At 37.9% G+C, this 25,344-nt stretch overlaps 3 protein-coding genes across 6 annotated transcripts; 1 reads left to right on the top strand and 2 right to left on the bottom strand.

Annotated features, from left to right (window-relative positions):
• Window positions 1-554: 554 nt before the first annotated feature.
• LOC129445409 (ras-related and estrogen-regulated growth inhibitor) lies at window positions 555-14,543 on the bottom strand. Its single transcript, XM_073859077.1, has 8 exons — window positions 14,048-14,543; window positions 6,238-6,309; window positions 5,648-5,725; window positions 5,506-5,562; window positions 5,252-5,325; window positions 4,109-4,256; window positions 3,614-3,707; window positions 555-915 (listed from the first exon to the last, which is right to left on the bottom strand). Coding segments are annotated over exons 2-8 (642 nt in total). The 5' UTR covers window positions 6,239-6,309; window positions 14,048-14,543; the 3' UTR covers window positions 555-725.
• Window positions 14,544-14,762: 219 nt separating this feature from the next.
• Window positions 14,763-16,788, bottom strand: harbi1 (harbinger transposase derived 1). 3 transcript variants are annotated; one of them, XM_055206610.2, is made up of 3 exons: window positions 16,655-16,788; window positions 15,504-16,195; window positions 14,763-15,403 (listed from the first exon to the last, which is right to left on the bottom strand). In XM_055206610.2, exons 2-3 carry the CDS (start codon window positions 16,183-16,185, stop codon window positions 15,027-15,029), a joined length of 1,059 nt encoding a protein of 352 aa, XP_055062585.2. In that variant the 5' UTR covers window positions 16,186-16,195; window positions 16,655-16,788; the 3' UTR covers window positions 14,763-15,026. The 3 variants fall into 3 exon arrangements, with proteins under 3 accessions (XP_055062585.2, XP_055062578.2, XP_055062583.2); XM_055206603.2 differs by having other exon boundaries at window positions 16,628-16,778; XM_055206608.2 differs by having other exon boundaries at window positions 16,613-16,756.
• A 121-nt stretch (window positions 16,789-16,909) lies between these two features.
• atg13 (ATG13 autophagy related 13 homolog (S. cerevisiae)) lies at window positions 16,910-25,344 on the top strand. Of its 2 annotated transcripts, XM_055206587.2 has the most exons (18): window positions 16,910-17,099; window positions 17,246-17,326; window positions 17,425-17,505; window positions 17,603-17,722; window positions 19,009-19,055; window positions 19,190-19,330; window positions 19,464-19,504; window positions 19,600-19,696; window positions 19,812-19,910; window positions 20,196-20,289; window positions 20,585-20,683; window positions 21,060-21,155; window positions 21,261-21,400; window positions 21,483-21,570; window positions 21,802-21,879; window positions 22,153-22,266; window positions 24,170-24,298; window positions 24,564-25,344. In XM_055206587.2, the coding sequence occupies exons 2-18, from the start codon at window positions 17,258-17,260 to the stop codon at window positions 24,639-24,641; spliced, it is 1,611 nt and encodes a 536-aa protein (XP_055062562.2). In that variant the 5' UTR covers window positions 16,910-17,099; window positions 17,246-17,257; the 3' UTR covers window positions 24,642-25,344. The 2 variants fall into 2 exon arrangements, with proteins under 2 accessions (XP_055062562.2, XP_055062570.2); XM_055206595.2 differs by lacking the exon at window positions 20,585-20,683 and having other exon boundaries at window positions 16,911-17,099.

Raw genomic sequence — 25,344 nt, 5'->3', positions numbered from 1 at the left:
CTGTCCTGAAACATTGTGGAGAAATATTTTACTCTCATTTTAGTGGATTTTGTCTTCACCTTTTTGCCTGCCTAGACATGACAAATCTAAAAATAACATTATAAAACTGGTTCTGCTCCTTCTTGACATTTCAATCTCGTATGGCATTTGAGAGTTAAACTGGACTGAAAGAGCATCCAAACATTATAATACAGATCTGCCATGATGCACATCATCTGCCCAATTTATGCAAAGCCTATTAAAATGAACTCAGCACCTACAAAAAACTATATACAGCGTGACTTACCACCCTTACAACTGGGTGGCTTACAACTATTTAAATAAGGATGTTTAAATTAAAGAAATGTACAATCAAAAATAACAGCAGTATCCCAATAACAGTGAAAGTAAATGAGTAGTATATGGTCAATGGAGCTTAAAGGCGAAGTGTGTAATTTGTAAATGTTATAATCTGTACCAGTTAAATGTGCAGAGACAACTAACAGGTTTACCTATTTGGGACCTGACTCTTTTTTGGCACATAAATGATACATGGCACAGTTAAAAAATAATGCTACAATGTAATTGCTGCTTTTATAAACTGCGCACATGCAGATAAAACTGTCCAAAACCATACTTAGAAATCCAGTAGGCATTAATTACATCCATGTTGTTCTTGTCTAGAAAGATGTTTGATTTGGGCACTGTGTTAGTGAATGCAGAAAGTCCGTCTGCATTTAGTCCGGTCACCACTGCATGGTTTTACTCCGTGTGAGTTTGCTTTTGAGCACATGCCTCATCTGCAGCATACGTGAGCGCTTGTCCATAGCCAGCAGATGTCGCTGAAACTCCTGACGCACTTCACGCACCAGCTGGCAGAATGAAGCCTCCACTGCTGAAGTGTCCTCTGCTACAGAGAGCTCAAAAAAACTGCACCTATATCACCAACAGCAAAGCCATGCTGTTACACATCAACACCCACAACCAAAACATAGCAGTGACTTAAAGTACAGTTACTTTATTCATGAATGAAAAAACATCCTAAGCCATCCTAGGTGTACGACTTTCTTCTTTCAGCCAAACACAGTCGGAGTTATATTAAATAACATTCTGGCTCTTTTCAGCTTTATAATGCCATTGGATAGTAGTGCCCCATATTAAAAGCTCAAAAAAGCACCTCCACCCAAAATGTCTTCCAATGGGAAGTGGTGGGCTTTTGAAGGAAACATTTATATTTCAAACTTTATAAACTACAAATGTACGCGTGTTGAGATTAGGCAGGGGGCTGACTTCTCTGAACTAACATTATAAAAACACATTGTTTCATTGCAAAGGACATTTAAAAAATGTATGGATTATTTTTGATGAAATGTGCCTGGCTAAAAAAAGAAAGATGTACGGCTCGGATGACTTGAAGGTGACTAATATTTTCATTCTTGGATGAACTAATCCTTTAATACACTCTTAAAACGAATGTGTTAACGCATCTCTGTGTTGTTTTTGGAACAACACACTTTGTGGTGTTTTAACACATCTTGTGTTGTCCCTTTTATTTATTTGAACTCAAAATTACACATAATGTGTTAAAGAGCACCTATTTCATTGCTAAAAACAATGCAATTTTGTGTATTTGGTATAATACAATGTGTTTGTGTGGTTTATGGTTAAAAAAACACATTATTTTTCACATACCGTACATTTCTGTAGCTCCAGATTTCACTCTCTTCATGAAACTCATCGATTTGAAAAGCTCTGTGTCCCTGATTGGCCAGCTAATCTGTACGTTGTGATTGAATACTTCTGACGTTAGTCGGAAATGTGACGCTCCTTACCATGTTTAAAGATTCGGTTGCAAACAGGAGTTAACTTACAGGTGGGAGGAATTATGATAATGTCGGTCTTGTCTACATCACATGTAGCCTACCTTTTGGATATCGTTAACATGTACTAATACACACACCAAAGGAAATGTAAAAACATGACAAAAAATGGGCAATAGGTGCTCTTTAAAATTAACACAAACTTTTAGAGTGTAGCTAATGTAAAAGGGGAACTTATACCCTACGGAAGCCCTGAACCACGCCATTGAATAAAGGTCAAATATTTTTTTCTTCCTTAAAATAAGTGTTTATCTTCTAAGTCATTTTATTTCTCATTTTTTAGTTCTGGGCTTCCATAAAATCCCGCCCTTTAGGGAAAAATAATTGGTAATTCCTAATTTTAATGAAGTTGTTTTCTGTTGCAGCACACTAATGATCAATGATCTGACAGTTAAAGCAACTACAAGATTATTCATCCCACGTTAATGTTCCCGCGTCGTCATGCACATTCAAACTGAGGGGGCAAGTGCCCCCCTTTTTTGAGCCAAATGGATTTTGCATGCAACCTCAAAATCAAAAAAACGTCCATTAATTTGACTTTTAATCTGTTTAATATGCACAATATTATCAATTCTGTGCACTTTTCGGAGATTTTCGCCGTTTTGATAGTGTTTTGATCACGTTACATTACTGTATTCGGGTGGCAGGCGCTGACAGCGCAGTCGCAGACGTCGTTAGCGTCTTAGCGCGCTCACAGGCTCCTGTTGCTTCTGCATTTTTGGCTATCTGAGGAATTGAAACGTGTAAGAAACGCTCACAACATTTCCAAACCCCAGTACGGTAATGTGCAATTAACCTCCTCTGTGCAGAAAATGCATGTTTAAAATGTGACACTCTCGACGTTATATTAGCAGATTTCTAGATTCATCTTGGTACAACGCCAAAGTTCGCCAGAGTTCACGGGGGCGCGGAATCACACGTTCATGTATTTTATGCAATAATGCGTTCCTTTAAAATTACATAAATTTTACAGGATAATGCAGTTGTTGGGCAAAATGCATTAATGACACAATTAAACAAGCCATTTATTAAAACTTAAAGGTGCAGTGTGTAATTTTTAGAAGTATCTCTTGACATAAATGGAAAATAATATACAAAACTATATTATCAGGGGTGTATAAAGACCTTTTTATAATGAACTTTTATGTGTTTATTGCCATAGAATGAGACGTTTTATCTACATACACAGAGGGTCCCCTTACATGGAAGCCGCCATTTTGTGCAGCCATGTTTCTACAGAAGCCCTTAACAGACAAACGTTTTTACTAAGTTGTCTCCAACAATGACATGTTTGTCCGGTAGTGGCTACCGTAGCTTCTCTATGTTTTTCAAAAGCAAGAGGTGAGCAGTGGACTGAGCCGTTGGTTGCAATTCGCAACCTCACCACTAGATGCCGCTACAATTTACACACTGCACCTTTAAATAATAAAAAATGCTGTTTCAGATGCAAATATGATACCAGCATTATTTCGATTGAATAGTATTTGATATATAAGTTAGTCAACACTTTTATTTAGGAGGTTTTGCATTAAAGCAGGGGTGTTCAGATTGTTAAAAAATGTAAGTGCCATGGAAAAGACTGAAAGCTCTATTTCATTTGATGTCTGTGTATGCACAAATTTCTGTGAGCTGTGCACATTGTGCCCCCTTAACAAATTGGTGCATGACGCCCTGGTCCCATTGAATAATTTGGTAACTTTATAATACTTACTTAAATAGTTACTAGTAACGATCACTCCTCACGTGATACAGACCTGAGATCTGAAGCCAAAGCCTGTCCTTCATCTGTCCTTACTTCTCGTCCATTCTCCATGTCACATTTATTGGCTACAATGACTGTTGGAATGCCTGAAAAATACACAAACGGCATAAAAAACAGACTATCATTAAAATGACAGGAACTGAAGATAGATAGTATTATAAAAGACAGTATTGTGATGGAATCTTTGTCCCCATCTTTATCTCTTTTGCAATGTATCTATATATCTCATATTAGCTAGTTTACTGTTACAAAAGGCTGTGTAGTACTATATTAAGAGAGTCAAACTGTTTTTTTGCCAGAGGTAAAACCTCTGAACTGAGACTTATTAAAGCAGGATGAGTCACACTGATGAATAACAGTAAAGAGTCCAAAACTTAAAACTAGAACAGCACAATACGTTTTAACGTCCAACGAGGCACTGATGCCAGAACAGTGTTATTAAACAACAACTATTTGTCTACACTAGTAGTATTCTAGTCAGTATTACCAAGTGTCTGTTTAATGTGATCAATTAGTTTCTTCAGGCGTGAAACTGCCTCAAAACTGCTGCGATCCGTCACTGAGTACATTATGAGAAACCCATCACCCCATTTAATAGAACTTTCCAGAGAGGACGAGGCAGGACCTACACACTCCTGAACACACACACACACAAACAGATACAGACACATTTGAGTATTTCATCACCTCTTGCATGGGATGAGGTAGGTGAATGTCTAAGATGATGTAATAGTGCAGGTGATGAACAGCTATAGGCTTTCTCAGATGTGACTCTGATACACAGTTCTGGAGCACAAAGGATGTGATCCCCATCAACTCTCACATAAGGCAGCCCTACAACCTAACCCTGTGAATTAACACATGTCGCTCTACTGTGTAACATGATCAATGGCAGGCGGACTGTTAAAGCCCTTCAGGCAGCCGGAGATTGAGCACAAGAGACATGAAAGGAATGGAACGGTTCAGAGAGTCCTGTATCTCATCTGCGGTTTTAAAAAGCATCCAGTTGTCTTTCTTATTAATGATGGATAAAATGTGCCTGTAAAACAGCAGCAGATGCACAACGACACCGAGACGACCCCTTATTAGGTATGAAACAGAATGAGCAATAAAAGCATTATGGATGTGACAAAACTTGAAATATAAATTCACAGATATATAACAATCTGTTTATATTTTCCTAAACAATGATGATAGAATCCAGACATCAGAAAAATATCAGTCTATTTATGAGTTTTCTATTTAAGATGAGGGAAACATGCATGTGTTATGGACGTGACAAATAAGGAGTTTTTGGGAGACAAAAAACATTGTAGGAATTCTGTAAACTAAAAGGCGCAAACCAGAAGCAATAGTAACCAAAAAATAAAGAAAATAAACAAAAAAAGAAAGACTTTATGAGGAAGAAACAATGTTATTGACTTGACAATTCTGATATTTACACTAAAATAATAATAAAAAATGCTTTAAAAACTTTAACAGAGATTTTGCATGGACATTTAAACCACCAAATACTGACATCTGAGATGTCATTGTGGTTCAAACTTTGGGAAAAAAACATTACTATTCATAATAAGGTTGACATTTGCATGCAATTGCCTGAATACAACTGATCTCATGCATGCCGTACCTTATTAATAGTGTCTAAAATCTCCAGCTCAATCGGCTCTTTATCCACGATTTTTTGACACCTGTAGGTGACCTCTAAGACACACACAAAATATATGGCATGTTATGTGATGCAAAAGAAGAAAACAGCACTCCAGACTAAAGGAAAACTACTTCAACACATTGTGCATTCTGTTGCCAGATCCACAATGACAGATTGCCTATTTGCAATAGAGTCAATAGACAAACAGTGTATATTTATTTTAACTGTGTTACCCCTTTTATGTTCATACTCTCCAATAAATCGCTTGGTGATGAATCTGACACAGAGAGCTGGAGTTCAAAAGAGGAACAGAGCAAGTCAAAAGTAGTCTCACAGACCCAGAGTCATTAAAATCTAATAAAGTACTGCATGTACCGGTCTTCCCACAGTTATCCCTTCCAAAAACCACCAGCTTAGCCCTCATCATCTTCCGAATTGATTCTGTCATGATCACTATGGATAAAGACAAAGAAATTATATATGATTCTACTAATATTACTATTAATAATAGTAGTATTACTGTTACTAATTATGTTATTATTGATAATGTTATTATCACTAATAGTATACTATTATACTATAACTGATTATTATTAGTACTAGTAGTATTACTGATAATAATAACAATACACCAATAATAACAACCAATTATATTACTGCAGATAATGGATTACGTTGTTTTAACAATAATATAATAATATTAAAGATAATAAACACTCATGAGAAATTATGTTTAAGTACATAAGTGTATCTAATAACATTTGTAACAGATTTTAACAATAATAAAACTATAAATAACAATCTCGTATAGATGTTATAATAAAGTTAATAGTGCAGCTAATGGCTAAATTTGTTTCATTTAGATTGTATGCATACCTCCAGCGGGTACGATATAAATGCGGTCAGTTATTCCCAACTTACAAAAACATTGCGTCAAAGAAAACAACACTCCCATAAATACTTACTTTGTTCTCGAAAGTTCTTTAAAGAGTATGAAGCAAGCACAGAATAGCGGAGACCTTTATTGCGATGGTGGTTGTGGGATTTGATTTTGTTTTATTAATCGTGCTGCTTATAATCTTAATTAATGTGTATTGTTACAACAATGTTTTTTGTGATGACCACAAGAAAGTTGTCTGTGTGTGGAAAGTTACCAAGGAGGGGGTGGCTGATATGTGTGTGGGAGCCAGGGGGGCTATAGAAAAAGCCCTGGAGGGAAAACACACAGAACAGATGGTTTCAATAAACAAGTTGTTTGCTTTATAATTATGTTATATTTAGAGAAAGTGAAAATTAATATGTTTAACTAATGAATGCATTTAACCAATTCATGAACAATGGAGTATTGTTGTGTTGTTGAATAATTATGTTTTACATATTTACTGACTATGATTGCCAAAAGTGTTAAAGTTACAAAGATGTCCAAATAAGGACTGTGGAAATTGATTTTGTTCCATTTTATATTTCTTTAATTAATCATTTTATTCTACAAACACTGGGTGTTTCATATATGCATTGAGCTATTATGTAAAAACGAGGTGTTTGAGTTTGAGAGTGGAAAGCTACCAGCTTGGGTGTGTGTGTAAAACTGCAAGAAGGATTAGCTAGGAATTTATGTCTGGAGATTTTCAAAGATAAGAGAGAGACCAGAGAAGGAAAAGCAAACAGATAACCATGTATTAACTAATACTTTAATATTCACAGGATAAAATATGCAATATATTTCTTACTTAATCAGTATTAATCAGTGAATAATTGATGTAATAAATATAAGATGTTGTCTTTGATAAATGTGTATTAACCAATGAAATGAAGGTTGCATACAGAATAAGCTAATAGGGGGCAGGGCAGCTCATCCTTGAAGAACAGAATCTCCTGCGCTTGTTCTGTGTGTGTTTTCTTCCCTGACAGATGTTTTTTTGAATAATGATTAAAGTGTTTTGCTTAGAAGTAGTATTGCAGTAAAAGATGTAATATGTGTTTATCTATCTAAAGAAGTTAATGTGTGCCTTATTCATATAACCAATTTTACGAATAATGAAATGATGTCATGATATTGAAATATGTTTTACATAATAATCACTTTCATCTTACAGCTTATGTTTTTATGAATAAATGAATGTTGTATTAATGATTTGTTTTTAAGAAAGCATTATTATATTCTATGTGAAGTCAATCATATGTGAAGTGGAGGAGTACTGGGGAGAAGGTGACGGGCTGCATGGATCTCAGGGTTGTGTGGAGAACAGTTGTTTTTTTCTTTGTTTGGGTGTGTTTATCTTTGTCTGCAGACTAAAATGGGTGTGGTGATGGAGTCAGATGTACGAGGGGAACGGCCTTTGTGGGTGGAGATTCTAAGAAGAAAGATCGACGTCACATAGTTTATAAATAACTGTTTTCTCCAAATGCGGGCTGTTAGTCGATTGCCTATTGTGGCCTTGAGACTGCCCAGCGCTGTAAAACTTTTTCATATCTGATCAATAAATAGTTTAATTTTAATACCGTGCCTTTCCTCTAATTATGAACATGCAAATGGACACTTTAAAGTCCAACAACTGGTGACCCCTGACGTTTTGTGGAGGGAAAGGAGAGAGTGAGCGGAAGGAGGGTTTCACATTGAAGAAACCAGAGTAAGCGAGGATTCCCTTTCAACACAAAAAGAGCGCTCTATTAAAATAAGGTAAGCAGAAGCCTGTTTTATCAAATTCTGCTAATTGGATATACCAAATTACTTGTGTTGATAAGGAGATCCGAACTGAATTACAAATTTATATTTTTATAAATTGATCAGAGTGAAAAACTTTTTGAAATTTTTGAATTTTGTTATTAAATAAAAGGTTGAGGAGTCCTTTAACGCATTAGGCGTTATAAAATACCAACTCAGGTTGTAGCCTGTAAGGGGTGAAAGGCCCGTTGGATGAAAGGTCCAAGAATACTGTTAATGGCGGTGTAAGTTAACAGAATTAATTAAAAAGGTTGAGGATTCCTTTAACACATTAGGTGTTATAAAATACCAACTCAGGTTGTAGCCTGTAAGGGGTGAAAGGCCCGTTGGATGAAAGGTCCAAGAATACTGTTAATGGCGGTGTAAGTTAACAGAATTAATTAAAAAGGTTGAGGATTCCTTTAATACATTAGGTATTATAAAATACCGACTCAGGTTGTATAGCCTGTAGGGGGTGTACAGCAGCCCGTGGATGTAAGGTCCACGAATACTGGAAAGAAGAAGTGACGTCTTAATGTGAATAGTATTGTTGATATATTGTTGTTATTTTTGTGACATTTCTGTGAAAGTTGTATTGTGTTTGTATTGCGGGTGAAACTCCTGAAAACTACTGGTGTATATATCCTTTTGTTAGATAAGAGTGACGTTTTGTGCTTTTTTTGAAATTTTGAATGCTTGTAAATTGTGTGAAAATGGCTAAATAAAAAAATGTGATGAGTATGGTTGCCTAACAGTGTATGTGCAATGGAAAAAGGGCAAGTAGTTTGGAAAGGGACCAACTGTAAAAGACTTAGAAACAGATTTGAGAATTTGGACGAGATTAGCTCTGGTTGCTGCTGCCATGCAGGCTATTAAATCAAAGAAAAAGGGGAAGTTGACAGTTGTGCTGTGAGCAAGTAAAAGGACAAGGAAACACTGAGCCAGTACCCTCAGCCCCACCCATGGCTCCTCCTAAAGTGAAGTCACTATACCCCTCACTGCACACACCTCCTCCTTATGAGGAAAAGTCTGTTTCGATCTCAAAGCAACAGCCGGTGTTAACAGTAAACAGTGGTGAACTAGATGCTGAATTTGATGAAATAAAGGCCCTGAAAAGAAAAATGGAAAGATTACAACAAACAATTATGACACAGGGAGAGATAATCACAACTCTATTAAGATTACAGAGAAATACAAATGATAGCAACATGGGAAAGAGATCTTGTGTATTACACAGACAGGGCCATAAACAAATCACACAAACAGAACTTGTAGAGGTAGATAAGATTAAGAATAAGCTTTTGAAACTGCAGCTAGAACAGACTAAACAGGCCAACACAAAAAAGAAACAAATGCCCAAGCAGGCCCAACCAACACCAGTAGCTATGACAACTAGTGTCCCGGACAACGTACAATATCCCAATCAGCCCATAGATTCATATAAAGGCCCACCCTATACAGGAAAGCCGTCGGAGGGATATAACAAACAGAGAAGGGGAGGGCCAAGAAGGAGTAGTACACCAAAACAGGGAGGTTTTGGAGGTTTTGGCAGGAATACATGTTATGTGTGCGGACAAGAAGGTCATTGGGCCAGAAGATGCCCTCAAAATGGGTCACAGCCCCAATATTCCGGTGTAAGGTATCCACTTAACGCACCAAATGCAAGGGGATGGGGTCCCAATAGAGGAGGTGGCGGGCGTGGAAATGGTGGTTTTGCCAGGGGACCACCAGCGCCACACAACCCATCACAACCAGATTTAATGGCGCCTATGCACCCAACATGGGGCCAAAGGGAGTGATGCGGATGAATAAGGGGGCACACAGGAACCCACCATGAAAGGAATGGCTGGACCTCTCATGGACCATTAAGAGCCCTAGTGGATAATGGGCCTAAATAGTCCACCGTAAAAAAAAAAAAAAAAAAAGTTTCTACAACGGTGGGTATAATGGGTTTCTGGTAAAATTGAAAAGTGACTATCAACAAATCACTACCCTATAAGGTAGCAAACCAGTCTAGTTTGCACACATTTCTGTATTACTCCAACACACTAGTTAATAATAGATAGGGACCTAGAAATTACAATGACCTGTCAATGTTGTAATGTGCCCCCGGACGGACGGGGCACAAATGAATGGCTAATTAAACTATGGAGAGATAGAGCCTTATGTCTGACCCAGGACCAGAGACTTATGTTATTTTTTATTTTATTTTTATTTTTATTTTTTTTATTTTTTGGGCCTTATAAACAACAAACAATAGATAATAAGGTATGTACCAATATATAAAACGGTGTCTTAGATCAAGTGTACCACAAAATCCTGGCCAACCAAACCTGAAATTATGTCCATGAGGGTGTAAACATGACTGATCTAATCACTGAGGGTGAGCCATATGACTGCATAACATTGACGGAAAAAGCAAACAAATTGAGAGATGGTTTGTTCGCGGTACCACTGACAACTCCTCCACCGGTAATCACGTTATTTATGGATGGCTTTGTTTTAGAGCATCAGATGGTACGCTTAAGGCAGGGTTTGCTGTGGTTGACCAGGTTGAGGGTGATTTTGTGACTAAAGTGAGTGGTAAATTGGAGGGTAAGCAGTCAGCACAGACAGCTGAAATGATAGCTGTTATCAAAGCCTTGCACTACACTGGTGAAGAGAGGGTGATTATTTATAGTGACTATGAATATGTGATTGGTGCAGTATATATGGAACTGCCATATGGCAGATAGGTGGGTTTGAAACCAGGAAAGGCCGGCCTATAATAAATGATAGCGAAGCCTGACAAATAATAAAGGCTGTGAAGGTACCTAATGAAGTGGTTGTTGTCAACTGCCTAATAAGCCACTTATATGCCCAACCATGGTTTCCCAAGACAAAGTTAGATCTGACAAACTGACAAACACGCACTGGAATTGACAAATAGTTTCGGGGCTGCTTGTCACCCCAATGCCAGAGCAAAGCTGAGATAATGAACCTGACTTTGACATTAAAACTTGACTTGACAAAATCTGTGCACCGACAGAAATAATATGGCTTGACGCATTGCCAATTGCATTAATATCTATTCGCTCTTCTGTTAACAGGATTTCTGGTTTCACTTCCTTTGAATTGCTTACAGGTCGACAGTTTCCAGGCCCACGGAATGCCTTGGTGTAGGATCCAATCCTGCCACTAACTAATGATGTTGATTTCTACAAACTAACTGCTATGATTAAACATTTTTCCTGCCAGGCTACACGACACTGGGACAAAGACTAAGCTGTTACAAATGATGATTGAGTAAAAGTGAAGGTGTTCAGACGGTGCTGGGCCGAATCGAGACGGTCCAGGCTACCGAGAGTAAAAGAAAAAACCTAACATTGTGTCCAGCTACAGGTCAAAGGCGACACATGGTTCCATCTCTTTTTGTGTTCCATGTGATTTTCCCAGCAGGTCTCTCACAGAAACAGGTGTGGACCTGAGGACTCAGGTCCAAGAGAGGGAGAGTGTTGAAAGTGAAAGTAAATGGAGAACAAACAGGAAGTGAAACATCATTGGTAACACTCACACAACACCAACAACAAAGTCAACAAACACTTTGTAAAATTGTGCATAAAAAAGGTGACATTTTTTCCAGCCCAGCAACAGAACCACAAAAGGTTGTAAGACAGAACAAACACACAGGTGAATGTGCAGTTACCCATGAGGACGACGGCAGATTGATTTTTCATTTAATAACAAAACAAAACTGTACTGATTTACCAACATATGAGAATTTTACCAACAGCTGGGGTGTGGGGTAGATAAATTGGACTTCCATAAGGTGGTGGAAATCCTGACGGAAGTGTTCAGGGACCTGAACATCACAATTACTGTTTATTCATTATAATCTGGGTAGCTATATACCATATTGACCTTTGAATTTCTTAAGTTTCTTATATAATCTTACATTTCAATGTTTCCTTTTGAATCTAATTTTTAAGTTTCTTATACAATTCTACAGTATTAATTTTACATTTCATTTTTTTTTTTGAATTTATGATTGTTTTTTGAGTATTTGCCAATAGGCATAAGTGTATTTTTCCACAGAGATGAAGCTATATGGAGATTGGAAGGTTCTGTGGGCCCTAGGGGTTATGACTGCAATAATAATCACCATAATATTTAGCATAAACAATGGAGGTAATCAGAAAATTGACAAAAGGTCCAAAACAACACCACAAGATTAGTGTGTAAAGAGATATGGGGGAATTGAATTAAATTACACAAAAAAAAAAAAATTCAACGACGTCATACACCTTTGATTTATGCAGTATGATAGACTGTGGAGGGCAATAGTAACCTCTATAGTAGTGTACATTGGTCTATTAGTGGCTATCCTGGTGACCTGTGGATGTTGTTGTATTCCCTGTCTTAGATCCCTGTGCAACAGATTAATAGTGTCAGCAATAGAGAAAAAAGAGAATAATCCGCCCCCATATAGTATGCCCCTATTAGGCCTACAGAACCTGGATGAGGAGGAATAAGAAAATGTGTGACCTCTTTCAGAGGTCAAGAGAGGGAATTGTGGGATTTGATTTTGTTTTATTAATCGTGCTGCTTATAATCTTAATTCATGTGTATTGTTACAACAATGTTTTCTGTGATAACCACAAGAAAGTTGTCTGTGTGTGGAAAGTTACCAAGGAGGGGGTGGCTGATATGTGTGTGGGAGCCAGGGGGGCTATAGAAAAGCCCTTAAGGGAAAACACACAGAACAGATGGTTTCAATAAACAAGTTGTTTGCTTTATAACTATTTTACATTTAGAGAAAGTGAAGATTAGTATGTTTAACTAATGAATGCATTTAACCAATTCATGAACAATGGAGTATTGTTGTGTTGTTGAATAATTATGTTTTACATATTTACTACCTATGATTGCCAAAAGTGTTAAAGTTATAAAGATGTCCAAATAAGGACTGTGGAAATTGATTTTGTTCCATTTTATATTTCTTTAATTAATCATTTTATTCTACAAACACTGGGTGTTTCATATATGCATTGAGCTATTATGTAAAAACGAGGTGTTTGAGTTTGAGAGTGGAAAGCTACCAGCTTGGGTGTGTGTGTAAAACTGCAAGAAGGATTAGCTAGGAATTTATGTCTGGAGATTGTCAAAGATAAGAAAGAGACCAGAGTGGGAAAAGCAAACAGATAACCATGTATTAACTAATACTTTAATATTCACAGGATAAAATATGCAATATATTTCTTACTTAATCAGTATTAATCAGTGAATAATTGATGTAATAAATATAAGATGTTGTCTTTGATAAATGTGTATTAACCAATGAAATGAAGGTTGCATACAGAATAAGCTAATAGGGGGCAGGGCAGCTCATCCTTGAAGAACAGAATCTCCTGCGCTTGTTCTGTGTGTGTTTTCTTCCCTGACAGATGTTTTTTTGAATAATGATTAAAGTGTTTTGCTTAGAAGTAGTATTGCAGTAAAAGATGTAATATGTGTTTATCTATCTAAAGAAGTTAATGTGTGCCTTATTCATATAACCAATTTTACGAATAATGAAATGATGTCATGATATTGAAATATGTTTTACATAATAATCACTTTCATCTTACAGCTTATGTTTTTTATGAATAAATGAATGTTTTATTAATGATTTGTTTTTAAGAAAGCATTATTATATTCTATGTGAAGTCAATCATATGTGAAGTGGAGGAGTACTGGGGAGAAGGTGACGGGCTGCATGGATCTCAGGGTTGTGTGGAGAACAGTTGTTTTTTTCTTTGTTTGGGTGTGTTTATCTTTGTCTACAGGCTAAAAATGGGTGTGGTAATGGAGTCAGATGTACGAGGGGAACGGCCTTTGTGGGTGGAGATTCTAAGAAGAAGATCGACGTCACATACTTTATAAATAACTGTTTTCTCCAAATGCGGGCTGTTAGTCGATTGCCTATTGTGGCCTTGAGACTGCCCAGCGCTGTAAAACTTTTTCATATCTGATCAATAAATAGTTTAATTTTAATACCGTGCCTTTCCTCTAATTATGAACATGCAAATGGACGCTTTAAAGTCCAACATGGTCCAGTATAGTCTCGCTGGTTTTGTGCTCTCCGTCTGACTGCCTTTAGTATGACATTACAAAATGAGCACGCGGGCGGGCGCACATACACACACACACTGAGCACAGGACGTCATTGTTCACGCGGTCTCTCTTCTTATTCCACACATTCATCACCGGACTAGACTGCGACTCTCATTAAACAACCAGCTGATTTATCTCCTTTGACAGCCAAGCCTCCGGAGCAGCAGAAGCAGTCTACTTACTCTTACCGCCAACAATGCCATAAATTAACCAGAGCTAAATTTAAAAGGCTTTTACTTTTGGGCTGATATATCTTTAAGTGGTATTTAAGAACATCAGTGTATTTGTCTTATGTTGTATCAGCATTTGTAAAGACAACATTTCTAATGGGTCATCTGCGTGTGTCTAGGCACTAAACAAAATGAGAATACGCACTTAATACATTTTAACTTTTAAAGGTTTGCCTTGTTCAGGAAAAAGCCATCTTTAATTTATCCTCAATTCCAGCATGTGTGAATATATTCGTGACGAGAACCCATTAATCTACACACAATTTCATCTACAGACACATTGGGGGAAAGATGATGTCCAATTCACCCAACCTGCATGTTTTGGCCTGTGGGGAAAGTACCTGGAGCAAACCCACGCTGACACAGGGACGACATTCTCCTCTACAAACTCCACACATAAAGAGATACTGTATAAAACACACCCCATTGTTGTAATGTTTTATTACTGATTTCTTTTTAACTGAACATATCAAACAGAAGAAAATAAAACACAATAAATAAAATCACAATTAAAACTCTCTTTCCCTTATTCCTCTTACAGTCATAATTCTGTTTATTACTAAAATGAATAAAAGCCTCCAAGCCTGCAGTTCATGAAGGACAACAATTGAGCCAAACATTACACTGTGCTATCATAACAAAATCTTGGCACACAGGAAAACAACAGCATAAAGTGTGAATATTTTCTCTAGCTAAAATGGTTTTGGATGAGTTCCCGTCTAACTCTTAGAGCCTCTGGATCAACGCTATCAGTGGGATCTATATCCTCCTCCGTCTGGTCTGTGGCCTCCGTCCTCTCAAAAGTCCAGGCATCAAGGCCAGATTGCAATGAAATGTTATGTAGCACACAACAGGCCTGAATGATACTGGAACATTTCTCCGGGGAGTACTGCAGGTAACCTTTTGCACCATCCAGACACCGAAAACGTGTCTGAATAGCTCTGAATGTGCGGTCCACAATCTCATGCGTTGTTGTGTGAGCCAAATTAAAACGATAGTCGGCAGGAGACTCTGGGCTTTGCACTGGAGTCATCAGCCACTTCTTTAAAGGATAACGGTTATCACCTGTAAAAGTCCTAAAACATTATAGTAGAAGTACAGAGAAGTATTTCTAAGGAAATGTCTAGAATACCTTAAACAACGTTGCAAGCAAAAAAAGTCTTACCTAAAAGCCAGCCATCGACATTATCCGTCTCTTCAAACAGTTTTGACACACCGGACTGCTTAAAGACAGCTCTGTCTGTCAAACTACCTGGCCAATGAGTCTCAGCACTAAGCAACAAGCCTCTGGCATCACATACTAATTGGCAATTGATGGAGTGTAATCCTTTTTTATTAAAATAGGAAGAGTCATCTGCATTAGGTGCTTTTATGGCGATATGTGCACAGTCCACCACTCCCATGACATTTGGGATTCCTGCTACTCTGTAAAACTCCTCTTTGGACTGCTGCTTGGTTGCCTCATCCCTTGTGAAGCCAATAAACTCTGATGCTTTTTCAATCAGAGCTTTAGTGACATTGGAAACGCAGCGACTCATGGAGGCCTGACTGATGCCAATCGCATCTCCCATCTTGCTCTGAAAGGATCCTGTTGTGTAGAAACCCAGGGCCGCAAGTATCTGAACATCCGGGCTAATGGCTCTGGACCTCTGTGTGCGTCTCAACAAATCATCCTTTAACAGTTCCACCAGATAATAAATGAACTCACGTGGAAAACCAAATGTTGTCAGCAGAAATTCGTCTGATACTGTTTCAATATCAAACCGATCAAGGGTTTTGTGCCCACGACCATGCAGCAGTAGGTCACAGTCTAGTATTGCAATAGATATTGCCATTCTACACATCATTCAGGAGGACCTGTGGGTAAATGTTAATAAGTGAATGTAAATAAAACATGATTTCAATAACTAAACCACAGTGCACCCAAATACAGCATGCTTGGTTGCAGTGTTATATATCAATTCGTTACCTAAACGTTGAATAACAGGATAACATTCTGGGTAAGTTATACTACAAATATATAACATCGCTATGCTGCATGCATTAATCATTTTATTTAAGTAATGCAGTGCTGCTTTACACGATCCTAATAATATCTTGTTTAAATCAATATAACAGTATTTAGCATTCACTTAAATTAACAGAGCTAACTCGGATACATGATTCAGATTTTCGTCTGACTATATTTTAAAGATAACGAAGCGCATCTAACTTTTAAAAGAAACTCTTTCACATCGCTCAACTGATTTACGTATAAGACAGAAACAAAATTACTGAAAACTTATATACTTAAAATTGTTGTTTCATTTTCATCACCGTGGATTGTTTGTGTACGCCGACATTCAAATTTGACGTCACGTTTGAATATTTTGCCTTTCGTGCGCTGCACTTTCGATATTTCGGTTTGCTTGTTTGATTATAGCGGAAACAATGTATATATTACATCAATATATTTTATATTATAATGTGTATTTTATGTTAAAATATTATATGTCAGAATAAACACCCCAACGTTATTGGATATATCTAGCTATATTTAACAATATAACGAAAGTGGCGTTGTTGAATCGGTCGAGCGAACACGTCATTTTTGACCTGGCCAAGAAGCAAAACAAACAAAAATGGGACGACTGTCATTATGTAGCGTTGTGGTAGTGTGATTTTTTTGAAAATACAGACGTTTGTGTGCTGTTTTTTTGACGTTTCAAACAATCAGTCACTGCGTACTGTAAACAGTTGAATTTGGACTCTGTGATGAGCTGTAAGTATGTGCGTGTGTTTTGCTAAAGCGTTAGCACAGATATATGATTGCAAACCATCTGGACGGATGCCATACTTATTTACCTGAATTTCAATTGTTTTTAAATGCATCAAAAAAGTATTAGATGAATGTGTTTTATGTCTCAGGCTCGTGTGAAAATGGATAGTGATCTCAGCCCACAGGACAAGAAAGACTTGGATAAATTCATCAAATTTTTTGCCTTGAAGGTATCTGCATTATTCACTCAACATCAAAGCTAACATTCAGTGTTGCACCCAAGTCGACAAGGTGATGGTGACCCTTGGTTTGTGTGCTTATTTTTCAGACAGTGCAAGTCATAGTTCAAGCACGTCTCGGGGAAAAGATCAGCACTTGCTCATCCTCATCACCAACAGGTTCAGACTGGGTAAGACATGTCCGGGATGATCTCTGACAAGCGTACTGCTTTTCGTTATTATAACTAAGATAAAATCCCTGTGTGTCTGTTTATTGTTCTCTTTCAGTTTAATCTGGCAATTAAAGACATCCCCGAGGTGACCCATGAGGCAAAGAAAGCTCTTGCTGGACAACTGCCTGGCATTGGCCGATCCATGTGTGTGGAGATCTCCCTTAAAACCTCAGAGGTCAAGTTTTTCTTTTAATTCACTTTCAGTATTTTGTGTGACTCTGCCTGAGCTATAGACGTTATTTTTTGTGATTAACTGTTTTCCACATAAAACATTCTGTGAAAATATAACCTTGATATCATACATATGCATCAGGGGTACCAAACCCGGTCCTGGAGGGCCGGTGTCCTGCAGAGTTTAGCTCCAACTTTGCCTCAACATATCTGCCTGGAAGTTTCTAGTATGCTTAGTAAGACTTTGAAGGACAAGTTCGGTATTTTACACTTAAACCCCTGTTTTCAGATTGTTTGTGATGAGATGGAGCGGTTTTGGCTGAAGTTTCGACATGTGCGGCTGCCCCGAGAATTTTCGGGTGTTTGTTGTTTCACCTCCCACCTCTACAATGGGTGTATAGGTGCACTGGAACAATCCTTCCTAAAATGCATTAAACTTTAGTTTACAAAGACGTGAAACTCACCGAGTGGTCAGGGGTGTTCACTGATATGCTCAAACAAAAATCGCTGCAAATTACGCATTCTAACAGGTTTTATCGTAGTTTTTGCCAACTCAATTGACTTGTATTATATGTGCTGTGAGGTACGGTATTACTCCGCGCCGGGAACGTTGTTTGTATTCTTGCAATTGGCAAAGGTGGATTATCACCACCAACTGGGCTGGAGTGTCTATTATTCAAGCTCTCAACGGAAGAATATACGGCTGTGAGGCGTTTGGAAAAATAGGTCCACAAGTTTTCAACGAATGCTAAAACAGCTGTTGGAAAGCATCTTTTGCGGCGATTTTTGTGTGAGCATATCAGTGAACACCTCTGACCACTCGGTGAGTTTCACGTCTTTGTAAACGAAAGTTTAATGCATTTTAGGAATGATTGTTCCAGTGCACCTATACAGCCATTGTAGAGGTGGGAGGTGAAACAACAAATACCCGAAAATACTTGGGGCAGCGAATATGTTGATATTTCAGTCAAAACTATTCTATTTCATCATAAACAATCTGAAAAAAGGGCTTTAAGTGTAAAATACCGAACTTGTCCTTCAGGTGTTCGATTAGGCCCTACAGCATCGAGTTTGGGGACCCCCTGGGCCCTGACACATAAATGTTAAAGACTGAAATAAATAACTGTAATATCTCCTAATCTCAAAAAACTCCTAATCTCAAAATAAGATTGAGACTTTATCTTGGATTCCACTGGCAGGGTCACATATTAAATATAGTATGATACAGTTAATGAAATGCCTTACTTGGTAAGGTAACATTTACCTTGGTGGTTCACTTTACCCATGTAGGGGGACTCCATGGAGCTGGAGACATGGTGTTTGGAAATGAATGAGAAGTAAGTACCCCCACTCCTCCCACCCACAGACAATCAGAAAAAGCATTGAGCTATCAACATTTACGTTATCAGCAAGTCTGAATTTTCAATGGCAGTTGTTAAGCAGTGTTTGCAGTAAATGATCTTATCACCAGGTGTGATAAGGACATTAAGGTGTCCTATACAGTTTATAATCGACTGTCTTTGCTGCTTAAGTCTTTACTGGCCATCACCAGAGTGACACCTGCTTACAAGCTTTCACGTAAACAGGGCCATGATTATGTCATACTGTACAGGTACGTCATACATCTGCTCTCTCACATTTCTGTTGATAACACTTAAATTCACTCCACAATGCTACTTAATATGTAATTGTAGTATTTCATGCAAGAAATATCATTTATATGATCATTAATGTTTCTTTGTTAGGATTTATTTTGGAGATGTCCAACTGACAGGTCTCGGGGAAGGTATTATTGTAGGAATAAAAAATAAATAACCGGCATGTAGATGTTCTTTGGAGAGCTTTTTTTGTTTGTATTTATTTGTCTTTTTCTTGCTGCAGGATTTCAGACGGTGCGGGTGGGTATTGTAGGCACTCCATTAGGCACCATCACTTTGTCCTGTGCTTACCGCACTAACCTGGCCCTAATGTCTTCAAGGTATACATTACAGCTTTCTGTATGCAACTCCTTTCAAATATGATGAAACATTTTTTTTTTTTTATTATTGTTCCTTTGTGGTGGTGTGATGTTTTTTTTGTATTATATTTAACAGGCAGTTTGAGAGAACAGGTCCCATTATGGGTATTATCATTGATCATTTTGTGGAGCGTCCCTTCACCAACATGGCACACATGCATCCCTGCAGCTACAGGTGCAATTTACACAAAATAAATCAGCGTTACTGTATGGATGTATCATGCAATATCATTTTTAAACAAAGTCGAAGGTTCTACATTTCTAAATAGCATGTAGAGAAGTTTGACACATATTGACATATTTTAACCCTTGTGTGAAATCTCTGCAATAGATGTGGAAGTAAACTTTAATACCAGTAGTTCACCTGTAGCTGGTTTATTTCTACATACCAGTACTATAGTGTTTGAGTACTTGTTTCATCTCCCGTCTCATTATTTATTTCCATTTTTCTCTTTCTCAGAGCACCCGGAGATGATGATGGAGGAGCCTATGCTGGAATCGAAGACTCACAGGAGGTGTGCACTACGTCCTTTTCCACCTCCCCACCATCACAGGTAAAATAATTCTTGTCATCATCTGCCCATGTGTCCTATCAACAGTAGCCCTTCCACGATTTCATTGCACAGGTGAAGCCTTATACGTGATTCAACTTATTTTGCAGTGATCAATTGTAAACGTTTAATATTAGATCACTAAAAAGACCGTAATGCCCATTCATGATACCATGCCACCAGATTCTCTCTCTCTTCAGTATCTCTTCCTGTGTTAGTGCTTTCATTTCTGTTGTCTATGTTCTTTCTTTCTTTCTTTCCTTCTTTCTTTCTTTCTTTCTTTCTTTCTTTGTGTAAGTGTGTGTGCACTGTAAGTCAGGCACATTTTAAGACACCTAAGCCAGCTCTGATGGCAACGCTGAAGGTGCCCCTCATGGGGCTTGGCATCTCACAGCAAGTGAGTCCAGTATGTGTGTGTGATGTGTACACGCATGCAGCTGGTTAATTAATAAAAGAGTGTGTGTGTGGCCTGCCCCAGTAACCCCAAATCCACTGCTTATCCTTCATAACATCTTATAACCTTTTTATTAAGAGGGTTATACAGCATCACCTGAGTCTGTGAGTGATCATTTGAGCACAGTTTTGAAATAAAGCACACTACAGTCACTGCTGTTTTCTCTTTAAGCTCACCTGCCTGCCATTTGAAGCCTTTGTGTGTTTGCTGAGACACACCTTCTTTTGTTTCTGCTTTCTGCTCTGCAATAAAATTCATACTATAAGTAGCGGACAGGAAATGTTAATCGGACCTGTCTTTCTCTTTCTGTGTCTTACAGCTGTACAGCTCTCGTCTGTCATACCAGACTCCACCCCTGGGCACTGTCGATTTGTGCCACCCTACAGCTTGTACTGCTGCTGTACATCCTCACCAGGTACTGTACACACTGTGCTACCCACAAAACATTGCAGAATCGTGTGCATCTTTATGGCTAGTTCTTCCCTGGCTGATGTGAACATGTGCGTCTGTTTCTAATCAGATGGTCTTGCCTGCTAAAGAGGGTGGGGTCCCACAGGTGCCAGCACAGCCAAATCATGGCACTGCAGCTGACCATGGTCGTACCCCATCATGCCCTTCTGGACAGTCACCACAACCAGCCCCACCCACATCCTGCAGCAAGTAAGAATGTTATAAGATTCAAACTAATAATCATTGTCTTCAGATTAAGTGTAATTAAAGAGCGTGGATGTGTATGTTGTAGTGTGGTGAAGAGTGGGTCCCCATCTGATGCTCCAGAGACAACCTTCACCAGGAAAGTTGGAGCTTTTGTCAACAAAACCACCACTCAGGTCAGAATACTTTCACAGTTAAGTGAGAAATACTGGGTTTTTTAGCAAAAATGTTATTTTACCAATAAAAATATTTATTTACATTGTTAATGTATAATAAATGAACTGTGAGTGGCATTGTGGATAAAGCATATGCTGAATGCATGTCATTTTTTTAATGTAATCACTTTTAAATGTAGTGTGTTCATATGCAGGATTTTTTCTGATGTGCTGTGTTTGTGTGTAACTCAGGTGACGATGACGGGTCTGGATCTCCCTTTTGCTGCCTTTGCTCCAAGAGCCTATGACCTGGAGGAGAATGACCCAATGGTATTAAACCAAAAAAACTATGTATTTCAGGTCAAGTAAACTTACATAGACAGTACTTTCGTGTGCAGTTGCATTCTCCTGCTGCTCTATTTCACAGTAATGATGCAATAACACGTTCATCCGGCATAGTGCATTTACTTTTGAGGAGAAACTGAACATGTGTTTCAGTACACAGTTTGTATTCTTTAAACAAAAGATACAATTGTGAAACATTGGAAAAACTTCAAAGTGTTTTAAGAAACATAATGATTAAAACAACATCTACGTCTGCAGGTGCATCCTCCTCCATCTCCGGACCCTTCATCCCCACTGCAAGGCAGCCTGCATTCAAATAGCTCAAGCCACAGCGGTGGACAGCCACAAGATGACTTCGTCATGGTTGACTTTGTAAGTGTACCAACACACAGTAAAACACAATGTGGGAGGATTAGCTGGATTCCTTTTACAGATGTTGATAACTATATTTTCATGCAAAGCTAGCAAATCGAGAAGCACTACATCAGCAGAAGTTGAGTGAATAGGGAGCTGATTAGAATAATTGCAAAGACAGGGACTGGTAGCCCTTTTTGTGATTGAGACTACGTAAGAGAAAAGACTGACGGCAAAATGGATTTTTATCAAGCCCTTAACAGGGAATCTATTGATTCAGACAAGTCAATTATTCATAAAATAAGAAAGCTTAAACTATAAGTCAAAGCTATGTGATTGATGTATCATTTATCTAATGCCGACTCTACTCATTTTAAATCGTAATACATTATGTTGAGTGATGCAGTTTTTTACATCAAAGAGAAGACTTTGAAGCTTCTGAGTTTGTGATTACTTAAGGAGGCCCAAAAAAGCATGCACTCACACTGTACTTTGAACTATCTGTCATGAGGATGTAAATGTTTTAAAGAAAGCAGGAAGTAAAGAGCTATCTTAAAGGCACAGTAGGCAGGTTTAAGTCTAAAAAAGCCTAAAACACTTTTTTCCAAATTTGTTAAACTGTCTTTATATACCAATACATAAGTAACATGTAAGTACTCTGAAAAAGAGAGTATAAAATCGAGTGTCTGTGTAGACCTCTCACACAGCTAATTATTTCCATTCACTCCACCCCCTCCCTTCTGGGTTTCTTCTAAAGCCACGCCCCCAAAACACATGAACGCGTGACACAATCACATGTAATAATACACCTAACTTTATCACTATGAATATAAACAAATACGATAGCTTTAAGTACTCACTATTAAGCTAGCATATCGATACTGGTAAAGTTTAAAATATATTTAGTTTGATTCGGTAACAAACGAGCTAGTTATAGTTATAAGGCAAAGCTAAAAACCTTTTTTTATTACCATCAGTTACACTGTAATGAAGTAGAAGATTCATAACATATGCGGTGTTTTGCATGTAAGAGTTTCCGCGATGAAAGCATTGTTGACTCTGATGAGGACTAACTTACACACCGGAGACAATACCGCTACCGCATTGTAAACTCGGGGAAAAGCCACGCGATATTTACTCTCGTTTGATTTCTTTGTTTATTCTTTTTTTGCCTCGTTTGCCTTCGCTGACTGCATATACTGTGGGTTCTGAATGCTCTTTCTCTGCTGTACTTTTGCTCTTGCTAGAGTGCCTCGTGCACGTTCAAATCAATCGGGTGTGCGCATGTCTGGGCAGATCCCGTAGCAACAGGGGTGGTGCCATGGTCGCGAGAGAGAGTGATAGTCGCGCAAGCCAATCATTTGTTTCGTCCCGAGTGGAAATAATTAGCTGTGTTTAAAACAGTCATGAAAGGTCTACAGACACTCGACTTTTATAATCTCTTTTTCAGAGTACTTACATTTTAATTATGTATTGGTATATAAAGACAGTTTAAACAAATTTGTAAAAAAGATAATTTAGATAATTCCTGCCTATCCTGCCTTTAACAATGGATCCCATCATAATGTTAAGTCTGAGTTTTTTATATTCTGAGTCGTTTAACGCACTTAGCCGGGGTTTGGTTGGGATAATGTGAGTGCGCCCCTAGTCACAGGTGCCTGGAGGGCCGATGTCCAGCAGAGTTAAGCTCCAACCCTAATCAAACACACCTGAAGTAGCTAATTAAGGTCTTACTAAGCCTACTAGAAACTTCCAGACAGGTGTCCTGAGGCAAGTTTGAGCTAAACTCTGCAGGACCCCGGCCCTCTAGGACGAATTACAGGGCACCCCTGCTCTAGTATTATTACCAGAACTGTGGTTTTGAGCTGTAGTAAAGTCCACCTTTTTTACTGTGGATTTTGTGTTTATGTGTGCTGAACAGAAACCAGCGTTCTCTAAGGATGACCTTCTGCCAATGGACCTGGGCACTTTCTATAGAGAGTTTCAAAATCCTCCTCAGCTTGCGAGTCTGTCTATCGAAGTCAGCGCTCAGTCTATGGCAGAAGACTTGGTAAAAAAAAAAACAGCACGTTTTTGGGGACCATTAAGTCAAATATTCTGAACTTAAAACTTAAGAACCATGCAGTTGTATTCCACATACTATTGGCTACTCACAGTATTGTGTTATATTAATACTAAATAAGGATTTGTGTTTGATAATATATTCAATTAATTTAAATATTTGTGTTATGTGTTTGTTCTTATAGTGAATCGAGTTGTCTGTCATATGATGCAAAGATTCATTAAAAATTTTTACAATACAACCATTGTTGCAGGACTCGCTTCCAGGGAAACTGGCCATTTATGAGAAGAACATTGACGAGTTTGATGCTTTTGTGGACACCCTACAGTAGATCAGAAGATAGACTGCATCCTTATGAACCTATTTAATCTTCTTTTGTTCACCAGTGAAGTATCTTACATTGGATGTTTTCTTTAATCATGTTTTATGTCAGTTCTACCTTGAGAAAAACACAGTTACGAGAATCATCATTAGGGAAAAAGTGAACAAAGCTTAGGAAAATCCTTAAGCTTGGTTATTAAGACACAAAGAAAAATGTAAAACACATATTTGTATTTATTAAGATAACAGATAGAACCTTGTAAGTAAATCTCAATATAATGAATGTATGAACCTGTACAAGCCTTTTCTTTTGCCATCATAGCAACACAACCAACTCTCTAGCTCCTCACTGAAGCCGATTACTGTCACCGTAGCACTGACACCCATCTAAAGTCTCAAAATAGGTCCCGTTTGTAAGGCTTATATGTGAATGATACTAGTGAACATTGACAACAATGAGTCTTTGTCTACTTACCTGATTCTTGTAAATGCCCAAAAAAATGCATTCTACAGTTTAATTCTTTCTTTTCAGGTACAGTTCATGATCACTACATGTCACGATTTTAAAGATGAAGATTGCTTATTGTTTTTTCGTAATCTACTTTAAGGCTTTATTTTGCATCATAGGAGCTGGACCTTCTTCGACTGTTTTATTTCCCTCACTTTGTTAATATGGCATGTAAATGTTGTGTATTAAATGATTTATTTCAAAA

This window comes from Misgurnus anguillicaudatus, chromosome 21 (genome assembly GCF_027580225.2).
Source record: "Misgurnus anguillicaudatus chromosome 21, ASM2758022v2, whole genome shotgun sequence".
NCBI classification, from domain to species: domain Eukaryota; kingdom Metazoa; phylum Chordata; class Actinopteri; order Cypriniformes; family Cobitidae; genus Misgurnus; species Misgurnus anguillicaudatus.
This window is presented reverse-complemented; position numbering and strand designations above follow the sequence as displayed.